The following is a 12008-nucleotide window of genomic DNA, read 5'->3' as shown; positions in this document are numbered from 1 at the left end:
GAGATACCAACAGTCCTGCCTTCATGGGTAGCTTAATCCATTGATGCTATTAATGGATTAATAGGCAAATGGATTATCTCAAGAGTGGTTCTGCTATTAAAGCTCGCTTGCCTAGGTCTCTCTTGTTCTCTCTCTCTCTCACCATGTGATGCCCTATGTCACATCAAGACTCTGCAAGCAAGAAGGTCATCGAGGGATGAGAACTCTCAGCCGTGGACAAGAACCATGAGCCAAAATAACTATTTTTGTTTTATAACTAACCCAGTCTGTGGCACTGTGTTATCAGCAGTAAAAAGCAGGCAAGACAGGGACCCTCTCTCATCTTAGCCTCTCTCCAATTCATCTTCCACACCACAATCAATCTCATCATGACTTCATGCTTCTTAAACCCCTTTAGTGGCTCTATTCTTAATTTTCAGGTCCTTAGCCCTTCAGGACCTAACTCCTGCCTATCTCTCTAACTTCAGATCTGCCACTTCCCCATCCCAATAATGAAGACATGTCTTATTCATTCATATATGCCAGCCTCTAATGCAGGGCCTAATATACCACATGATGAAAAAGTAAATAAACTTAGTCTCACTTATTCCTGTTCTAGATAGTAAGGTCCAGAGAATTTAAGTGATGCAGTTATAAATGCATCTTTTCTTGGTGGCTCCAGGTTATCTATAGCAACATCAATTTTTTTTCTGATGTATAGTGGTTTTCTCCTTACCTGTAAAAGAGTCTTCTTTCTCCTCCCTCACTGCTATTTTTCTCTGCTATCTCAGGTTTATTTTGAGAAGCTTACCTCACTGTTTTTAATCTGTTATCAGTTGTAAATTGAGAAAGAAATTAAGCCAGCTAGGAAAACTAGTTATATCAGTAACATTACTTTTAAATTACTAAAGTAATTGGCTCAGGTGTGAAGATGGACTCTTCTCTTCAACAGATTGAAATCAAACTGCTTTATTCTATGTTGCTGGGATACATTGTACATGTGTATCCCAGCTCCAAATGATTCAAAGTGTGATTGCCAAATAAATAGAACACTACATTATGCAATTTATTTAAGTAAATGAAAAAGCTTCCATCAAACATATTCCAACAGTAGGATATTCTAAGATGATTAAACTTCTGAATATCTGCAAGTTAATTTTTCAATAAGTGAAAAAGTATAAATGCTTTTTACTTAGGGATACAGGTAATAGATTTGGCTACTTTAAATATGTTTAACATTCTACCTAATTGCCTTTAAATAGAAAACAGTATAATTAACTTGTCTTTTATGATTCTGGACCTACAATTAAGGCCTTAGAATCATTCCTTCAATTAAAGATTCTCCCTTTTTTTCATGGAAGGTATAGTTTAGGATAAACAGGTGACTAGGAAAGTCCTAGCCAATCTTAAAAAGCTGCTTTATTTTAGTATTAAGTTCTTCATGAGCTTTGGAAAATGTACTATCTCAAAATTCTTAACATTTTGACTAAAAGTTTAATTGTTAGATTTTGGCTAATTAATATTTTACTGATGTAGTATCATTTCCCATGTAGTATTATTTCCCCAGAAATTCCAAGTTTCCTGGGCAGATACCTTTTAAACATACTAATACGTTAAAATTGACTGACATTTAATGAAGTACTATGTTCCTGGTACGATGCTAAATACTTTATGTAATCTATCTCAAGATGATCCATACAAAAACATGTATATTTTATTCCAATATAATAAAAACAAACAAAAAGTGCTCTGAACTAATCAGAAACATTTATGGAGCCACAGGACCTAAATTAGAGCTTGGTCTCTGATGCAAACTACATGATCTTGAACAACTCACCTAGTTTTTCCAAACCTCAGTCTTTTTTTCTGTTAAATGGGAGTAACAACAGTACCTACATCCTATGTAAGCACTCAATAAATGTCGGCTATTACTATCCAGTCTCCAATCTTATTTAAGCAAACACTACTCATAAAATGCAATATGCTTGAGTGAGAGCAAATCTAGCAACTGCAACTAGCAGTTATTGATATTTAAGCTTTTAAAATGTTTAGCAAAATGCGTACATCAACTTAAACTTCATTTCAGCATGAGCACAGAGTCATGAGTAGAGTACATTACCTGAGGGTCTATGACAGACTCATTAAGGATGGACTGGGCAATAGGATCTTGATTTACCATGATGGGACTCTGAGAGGAATGAGGAGCCATTGTTATATTTGGAAACCCTGCAGAAAGAAAATAAGTCATGATGATTTTTGTTTCATTTAACTAAATTGACTTCTTAAGTTCTACATTGTCATATATATGCATCATCATATGGAAATCTAAAATAACAATAGCAGCTTATACTTATATGTGCTTACTATAATCCAGTCACTGTTCTAAATGCTTCTATGTATATTAACTCATTTTGGCCTTCACAAAACTCTATGAAAGTAGGTACTACTACTATTTTACAGATCAAAATAAAACTCAAAGAGATGTTAAGCAACTAGCCCAGAGTCACACTAATAAATGACCAAAACAGGATTTAAACTTTATACTAAAAGCTAATCACCTGTTCTTGAGAGATTAAGATAAAAAATTGGTTATATTCATGTTAAAATTAATAATGCTGTGTACCTAACAAGAGGCAGTTTCTTTTAGCAAGAAAATTATTTTAGCTTTCAAATTATTTTATGCAAATTATATATAAATACAAGTTTTTTCATTATACGGTAACATATTAACAAGCTGAAAAGTCTCATTTTAAATTATGAAATCCTGCAAATTATACCATATTTTAATATATAACAATTTATTTTCCATTGCTGAATAATTCATAAGTTCATATTCTTAATAAAAGTAAAAAAATTATATAAAGTTTAACTCTAACAACCTTATGTACACGATCCACCTTGAATATTCATAATACAAATAATATAATGCCTGAGAAAGGAATTTAAATTCTTTCTAAACATCCACTTCTGTGCTATAGTTAATAAGAAAAAGAAGCTTTTTTAAAAATTGAATACTTACCTGTGCGTCTACGAGGAACATCAACAAATAGATCTTTTGCTGCAGCCAACAAATGATCAGATTTCTCCAACACATCCTGCATCTGGTATTGATCAGAAAGAATCTAGACATGTGTTAATGATAAATATTATTCAGGAAAAAACATAATATAAATATTACTCAGGAAAATGCATATATATTTACTCTTCAAATCACAAAGGAAAAGACTATACAAAGGCACAAAGCATAAACCATAAACCACCACCTAAAATCCTTCAGTGACAATATCTTTTAGTACCAGTAGATGGGGCTATTACAACAATCAGTGGCTTTCAAATGCTTGGTTGCAATCCAAAGTAATGCATACTAAAACTTGTGACCCAGAACACTCGCATACATGCAAATATATAAAACAAAAGTTTATTTAACAAACTTTCTTCATAAAAACTTTTATATTTTCTTTTTTATTTTTTTAAGTGATGGTGATAAGGTACTAACTCAATTTCATAATTCATTAATAAATTATGATCCATAGCTTGAAAAAAAGGATTAAAGGTAAGAATCTTTGAGCCATAAACTCAGAGAAGTTTCAACCACTGAAGTGATTTCAGAATCTACCATTGGATCAAGACTTAAAATTTAAAAAACCCAGCATAAAAAAATGAGTGTTAGAATTAAACAAAAAAGGTGATGTCTCTGTGTTTAAAAACAGTTGGTTTTTTAATTCTGAAGAGGTGGAAACTCAAAAAAATCACATTACAGTCCTGCTTCTGATTATACACTTTTCCATGATGGAACTTTCATAATTATAAGAAAAGCCACAGGCTAAAAATAAGTCAACTCTACTACCACCAGATGGCATTCTTAAATTGACACAGGAGTCTCAAAATTAAAAAGCTACCTAGTTTCCAACACTGACTCTGTCACTAAAACATCTGGTAACAAATGTTCCTACCAGAATTTCTCTATACCATGGAAATAATTACATAATATGACAGTCAGTTGTTGTTTTAGGACATTTCCCCTTCTTTGCCTGCTATGGTTAAGCAGATCAGCTAGCTCAGTGGATGAGAATGAAGTCCTGAATTTGTTCCTTCCACAAAGAGTAAGCTTTGGAAGGGTAAGGCCAAGAGCACATTTGGAGCTATAAGACTGGAGTTCCAGGCCCAGACAATGAATGCTAAGCAAAATTCAAGCTCTTTAAACTTAATTTCCCAATATACAACCACCTCCTCAACCCCACAGAGATGTTACAAGGATATGGACACACTGGAAACTTATGAAGACACTAGAGAAGTTTTAGAATACAGTTACAATGTAAGATTATATTATCCTATGAGCCAAATTTCTATCACTGATGAGTCCTCTTACAAGTACATGAAATTAAAAGTTAGGAAAGAATGTGAATGGATCTATATATTCTATCACTATACTAGAAAAATTATAAAAAGTTTATCTCCTAATGGCAGAGATTTTGTTGTTGATTTGTTTTTGTGGTGTTGGGGATCAAACCCCAATGGTTTTTAAGAATTCACTATATTTTTTTAAAAAAGGGTACTGATCTAACAAAGAAACAGAAGCAGATTATGGAGGTATAATCTTACTAATCATATTGAGATCTGATATTAATTATAATTGGGGTCTCAAATAGAGCCACTGCCCTGCCCATTTCTTCTAGTCTCTAACCAGTCTTCTAGTCCTTAGGGTACATGGTTTGAGTGACCAAAGATCAGGTTACTGAATTTTCTTTGCTCTTTGTAGATTTATCAGTCCTCTCACAAAACCATTCTCTTGATAGGCAAACTGATCTCTGCAAGCCCATCTGTATATATTACTACCCCAGATGGATTTGCAGAGCAAACAATTAAACTTACAAGTGGTGGTGTACATCTTAGATTTTCAAAGGATCAGTCAGGAGCCCTGAAAAAACTTTATCAGAAACTCACCATCCTAGCTCTTTATTGCATGGTAACAGAAACCAGATAGAATTGAGAAATTACAGAAGACTTAGGAATGTATTACACTTTGGGGATTTAAAACCTTTATGAATGCTTCCCTCCCTCTTAAATTTAAACCCTAATTTGTGCTTGATTCCTATGGCCTGAGTATATCACACAGCAAATGGAATCTAAGATTATGCTGGCCAAAGAGCTTTCTTCTTAATTTATGTTAATCTAGGAGCCCAGCTTCAGGGAGATGGGTCCTGAGAGTTTCAATGTATAATGATTAAGCCTACATAAATATGCTTATAGATGCTTCTTTTTTTATAATATCACATCCTTTAAACATAAACATTGCAAATTTAGTAACATTAAAAGATACACTTATCCTTTGACTCAGCAATTCTTTTAATAATTTATCTTACAAATACACATTTACCCAAAAACATACTCAAGAATATTCATTACATTATTTATAGTAGCAAGGTAGGAAGCGATCTGTGGGTGGCATACATTGCTACTTTTTCACCAACACCCTCTCTTCTTCTTTGTCCTTTAACAGCAGGACTCCAAAGTTTCAGCAAGTATATATGTAGATTTCTAACCATCTTTGCAAATGAGAATGATCATACAATGACTTTTTGGCCAACAGGATAGATACCAACATTTCTGGATGATATGTAAAAGGAGTAGATACACTGTCTTTTCCTCTCTTTGCTGGCTTGCACACAACTGAAGAAAGCTGCAACAGTCATTCTATACTCAAGACAGAAGCCATGTAATGAAGGACTATAGGTCCCCCACCAGATATCACTTACCAATGAACTATTTTATAAAAGAGAAATAAATCTTCTTTTGGTTTAAATGACTATGTTTTGAGGATTTATTTCCAGACACTTACACTGCACTACAATACAAAACCTAAGTGTCCACCAATAAATCTCTACACTACCTGACCATTAAAAAGAAACATTAGAGGGCTCTCTATGTAGCTCAGTGGCAGAGTGCTTACTAATATGCACAAGGCCCTAGGTTTAATCCTCAGCACAAGAAAGAAAGAAAAGAAAGAAAAGAGACAGAAAGAAAGAAAGAAAGAAAGAAAGAAAGAAAGAAAGAGAAAGAAAGAAAGAAAGAAAGGGAAAGAAAGAAAGAAAAAGAAAGAAAAAGGTTGATTTCTAAGTACTAAACTGGAATAAATTCCAAAATACATGGTTAAAGAGAAACAAGTGAATCCCATTAAGAGCAGAGGTTTTTCAACCCCACTAGCACATTAAACTCACACATGAAACTGTCTAGAAAATACTTATGTGGAATCACACCTGATGCCAGCTACATCAGACTCTCTGGGTAAAGGGTCCAGATACAGTAATAATTTTTTAATGGAGCTTCTCAACAATGGTTAATTCTAATGGGCAGAAAGAACCACTACACTAGAGCTGGAGGAAGCTGCACTAACAAAAGAAGGCAGAGCAACCTCACTCATCCTCTCACCACTCTACTTGCAATCCCTACTCCTACCACATCTATTGTATGAGAAATGCAGGACATGAGCAAGAGCAACTAAAGAAGGAAAACAAAAGCTCAGAGTCTGATACACTTCAAGGTGGCTGGGTTTCTTTCCTGGTCAAAGCTATATTTTTAGGACTTTAAAGAGAATTAGCACATAACATTTAATTGTGTGTGGCTTGTCCAAGATCACCAAAACATACTTATCTGGAAAGGAGTATTCTCTTTCAATTCACTGCTCTTTTCTCAAGGTCATGAAAGCATATATTTGGTAGATAAAATACTTCCTGATGATGCATAAAATGGACACTTTCTTTTTTCATTAAAAATCCAATGAATTTGTCAAAAACCAGTGTGATTTATACCTGCCATGAAATGTCACCCAGACAGCTAACTGCCAGAGGCTATAACCTGAACAAGGAGCACATAATACATTCCTTTACAATGATTTCACCTCAAATTAAAAATAAATAAATAAATAAAAATTCTGGTTGTAGTTTCTCTTATTTCCCACACTGTTTATCCCTACATTATCTGATTACTTGTCCAAACACCCTATATCTGGCAAAAAGTTAAGCCAAAGAAAAATGGTTTACTAACTAGAAAGCACATGGCATTTTGTTGTTTTTGTTTTGCTAAGTAACTTAACAGCATTGCTGTTGAACTGAGAAAAATAACTATAGCAATTTATGTATATAAGGAACTAATTATGTACCAAGGACTATGCTGATCATATATATATATTATATTATTAAAATCTCAAAACAAGGCATTTTATAGATAAGAAAATTCAGGCTAAGAAAGTAAATAAGTTGCTTAAGGTTACATAGCTAGTAAGTTGCAGAGCAAGAATTCAAACTGCCAAATCATTCTGCTGCTATTTAAAAAGTCTACATGTAGATCACATAGATACATTAATAACTAGTCTCTCTAAAGGGAATCAATTTGAGGGAAAAAGAGAGAAACCTATTTATCTCTTTCCTCTAATTCTAAAGATAATACATTTTAGCATTACCTCTTTCATGATAGACAATCTTCTTTTCTCAAGATTTGAAGTTTCTAGTTTCTGCTTCCTCCACTTTCTCTTCAAAGCTTTTTCTTGGAGTTCCCAATGCACTAATGCTCTATTCTTTGATTTGTGTATTTCATGACGACGTACCTATAGAGAAGGAAAAAATTTATAAAGGAATGTTTTCAGTTACAAAGAGTTTGCCTATGAAGATTGTAGGAACATGTAGTCTTGGTCCAATCACTTTTAAATCCTTTTTGGTTCAATATACGCATATTTATATATATTTTACAGCAAATTTTCATAGGCCTTTAAATTTTCAAAATTGATCTAAAAAAAAAGATTTCACTAGAACTAGTAGATATAGTTAAAAGACAGTGAAAATAATAATAATTTCTACTTCCTTTGTATAAGACTATCCTTTAAACTAGTGTCTTTCAAATGATAGGTTAAAACTCATTTAATGGGTGGTAAAATCAATTAGTGTGTCAAAACTGACATTTTATACACACACACACACACACACACACACAGACTGAGCACAATGTAAAAGATTGGTTTTATAGCCCTAAAGATTTCATGTGTAAGTGGGTAATAGAAAATGAAGAAATCCAGGGAACTGGAGTTCCTCAGGCAGAAGAAGAGACATGGAGCCACAGATCTTAAGAGTTAAAAGGGAGGAATTAACTGATGTGGCTAAAGAATAAAAGCAGATAACTGGCTTTACAAATACTCTAGCATTCAGACTATGAATATAAACAAAATTCATGTCATCTAACAAAATGTATTGTTGAGTTTTCACCATGCAAATAAGAAATCAGTCCACTGAAGGATTAACAACGAAATATGTATAAGGATTCTGATACACACGCACACACACACACACACACACACAAAGATGATATTTTTTCAGACAATTAGAGAAATTTGAATATGTATTGAATATTCTCCCAAAATTGTTTTTACTTTTGTTGTGTATGATAATGGCACTGTTGGTATGTTTTAAGTCTGTATTTTTAAAAATGCAGGCTGAATATGTAGATATAAAATTACATTTTCTCTGGAATTTGCTTTAAAATGTTTCAGTGAAGAAAGAAAATGTAATAAATGAAGAAACTATAGCAAAAATTTAATAACTGCTATTTCAAGGGAGTTCTTTATATTTTTGTTTCCACTTTCACTTGAGTTTGCAATTTTTCATTAAAAAATATTAAGTCAATTGGGTAACATTATTATTCTCAATAAATACTTAGGGAGTACCTAATAGGATTAAGACTCCAAGGTCCACAAAGATAAGTAAAATATGGTCCCCATCTCCAAAAGCATTAATAATCTGCCCAAGGAGATTAGGCATATTCATATAAGGAAAAATAATATGCAATAGATGTCATATACCAGATGCCTTACTTAAATAGCAAGTGCAGCCACACACAGTTCAGAGGAGAAAATTGAACTGTTTCAAACATGAGAACTTCAAATTCACTACAAAGCTACAGTAATCAAAACTGTGTGAACTGATTAAGGATAGACGTACATAGATCAATGGAATATTATTGAAAGTATAGAATAAACCGTCCCACAAATGGACAACTGGTTTTGCAACAGGACTGCTAAGGTAAGTCAATGGGGGAAAGAAGAGTCTTTTCAACAAATGGTGCCTGGACAACTGGATATCATGTGCAAAAGAAAAAAAAAGAAGAAGAAGTTGAACCCCTGCTTCACACCACATATAAAAATTAAACTTAAAATGAATCATAAACCTAAATATAAAAGCTAAAAATATAAAATTCTTGGAATAAAAGAGTAAATTTTTATGAACCACAGGTTAGGTTTCTTAGATATAACACTAAAAACACAAGTGACAAAAGGAAAAACAAATAAACCTGACTTCATAAAAATTAAAAATTTTCATACTTGAAGGATACCATCAAGAAAATGAAAAGACATGGAAGAAAATATCTGTAAATCATATATCTGGATAAGGAGTTTGTATCCAGAAAATGTAAAGAACTTTTATGATTCAACAATAAAAAGACAAATAATTCATTTAAAATTGACTAAAAGATATGAATAGATATTTCTTCAGAGAATAAACTAAAAATGGCCAATATGCACTTAAAAGGATATTCATCATCTTTTCAACATTTCTCACTAGGAAAATGCAAATCAAAATGAGCTAGCATTTTATATCCACAAGGAGAACTAGAATTAAAAAGGTGACAATAACAATGATGTGGAAAAATTGAAAGCCCTATACATACTGGTGGAATATAAATAATATAGTCTCTCTGGAAAAGAGTTTAGTTGTTATTTAGAAAGTTAAATATGAAGATAGTATCTGTCCCAGAAATTTTATTACTAGGTATGTATACAAAAGAACTGACAACCTAGTTCACGCAAAAATTTGTACACAAATGTTAACAGCAGCAACATTCATAACAGCCAAAAGGTGAAAACAATGCACATGTCTACCAACTGATGAATGGATAAATAAAATATGGCATACTCATACCATGAAATATTATTCAGTAATTATATGGAATGAAATACAGATACATGTTACAACATGTATGAATCTTGAAAACATTATGCTGAGAAAAATACAAAAAGTATGTATTTTGTTAAATACAAAAAGTTACATATGGTATTCTATTTATAAGAAAAGTCCGCAATAAGCAAATTCATAGAGAGCAGATGAGTCTGACACAGAATGGAAGGAGGTGGGCATAGGGAATGACTTAATGGACAAATGGTTTCTTTTGAGGAAGATGATAAATTCTAAAATTAGATAGTGATGGATGCACAATTCTGTGAATATACTGAAAATCATTGAATTTCACACTTAAAAAGAGTAAATTTTATGCTATGTGAATTTTATCTCAATAAATTTTTTTAAAAACTACAGTATATTGTACATTAAAGGGACTACAGATAAAGACTACATATTTCAAAAAATCTAAAAGAAAGAATTTGAATATATTCACCACAAAGTAATGATAAATGCTTAAAGAGATAGATGTTAACCCTAATTTATATGTATATCAAATTACACAGTATCCTACAAATATGTATAATTGTTATGTCAATTAAAAATAATTAATTTTTAAATTATAAAAAACACTTATAGTAGAAATTTCACAAAAAAGAAAAAGGTAGGGCTTGAACTAGGTTAAAGAAGCAAACCAAGATTTGGATAGGTGGAGAAAAAAATGGCAAAACTGTTTAAAGAAGATAGCATGAATTGTAGCTCAAATGTAGAAATATGCATGGCATATTCAAGGGAGAAATTACTACACTGATAGACCAATATTTTTGTATAAGGAAATAGTAACAAAGAATGCTGAAGATATCTACATATAGGAAAAGAGGTGTACAGGGCAATTTTAGAATAGAGAGATTTTAAGTGTAAAAAATAAACCTATCTAATGAAACTAAGATTAATTGATGTAAGGAGGTAAAATCAAGAAGTCTAGACAGTCCAGGTGCATGCCTGTAATCCCAGAAGCTTGGGAGGCTGAGGCAGAAGGATTGTAAGTTCAAAGCCAGCCTCAGCAAAAGCAAGGCTCTAGGCAACTCAGTGAGACCCTGTCTCTAAATTAAAAATTAAAAATAGGGCTGGAGATGTGGCTCAGTGGTCAAGCACCCTCAGTTCAATTCCTGATACCTGCCCCCCAAAAAATGTCCAGAAGATATGTTTTTTTTATTTTATATAGACATAAGAAAAATTAAATTATGACTGAACAACACCCAAGAAGAAAGGTCAGAAATCAAATAGCAAATTGAACAATAATAACTGACTTTGCATTTAATATTAAACTTACCAGATCTTCAGGAGTTGCCCGATGAACTGTTAGATCATTCACAGTATTCTGCCCAAAAAAAAAAAAAAGACTTTTTTTTAAAAAAAGTTTTCTCTTAAAACATTAACTTTACTGGGTTCTGATGGCTGAAAATTGATTCAAAATCCTGAGACCAAAAATTCTTTCTAGGAACCAGTATTCTCAGTATAAAATTAACACATTATTTTCAGTGTGTTGTAGAAAGTAAAAGGCCAAATTTAGATGTCTTACAGAAAATAAGTACTCAGTTACATTAAAACAAGGAATAAACAAGGGTAATATATATTCAAAATGAGTAAGTTTAACTAAAATTGTAATTTTCAAACTGTATTTCATAGAATTCCAATTGGTAAGGTTTCTAATAGAAAGTATAACCACTACAGAAAGGTCCAATTAGTGTACCTTAAGCATAGAAACTATCACAATAAGAGAAGAAATGTATAGACATTGCATAATCTCATAAAATTTGAAAAGAGTTACCTAAAAAAGGCACTAAACCAACATAGTAGGGTTACCACACTGCACAACTCCAGGAAGTATGATGAATATCCTAATCCATGTTAATAATATCCCTTTGAATTATGTGATGCACAGCTCTGAATAGCAGCCCTGCAACTTGGCACTTTCCAAAATAACTTCAGTCATTTTGCCACAGACTTAGAAAGGCAAAAAATAAACAATTTAAAATTTTACTCCCTCCCCGCCCCCAGTATTGGGGATTCAATTCAAGGACACTC

The 12008-nt window shown here is 32.5% G+C and overlaps 1 protein-coding gene across 7 annotated transcripts in view; it reads right to left on the bottom strand.

Annotated features, from left to right (window-relative positions):
* Positions 1-12008, bottom strand: part of Spice1 (spindle and centriole associated protein 1) — a 69109-nt gene that overhangs the window by 48749 nt on the left and 8352 nt on the right. For 6 of the 7 annotated variants that reach the window (XR_007110258.1, XM_047564775.1, XM_047564778.1 and 3 more), the window contains exons 3-6: positions 11254-11301; positions 7439-7582; positions 2999-3101; positions 2099-2205 (exon numbers count right to left, since the gene is read on the bottom strand). Coding sequence is in view for 6 of the 7 variants with exons in the window: in XM_047564775.1 (XP_047420731.1) it covers positions 2099-2205; positions 2999-3101; positions 7439-7582; positions 11254-11301 (402 nt within the window). In the remaining variant the exon portion in view is untranslated. The remainder of the gene's footprint in view (positions 1-2098; positions 2206-2998; positions 3102-7438; positions 7583-11253; positions 11302-12008) is intronic. The other variant, XM_047564779.1, reaches the window with a different exon arrangement.

Source organism: Sciurus carolinensis, chromosome 9 (assembly GCF_902686445.1).
Source record: "Sciurus carolinensis chromosome 9, mSciCar1.2, whole genome shotgun sequence".
NCBI classification, from domain to species: Eukaryota; Metazoa; Chordata; class Mammalia; order Rodentia; family Sciuridae; genus Sciurus; species Sciurus carolinensis.
This window is presented reverse-complemented; position numbering and strand designations above follow the sequence as displayed.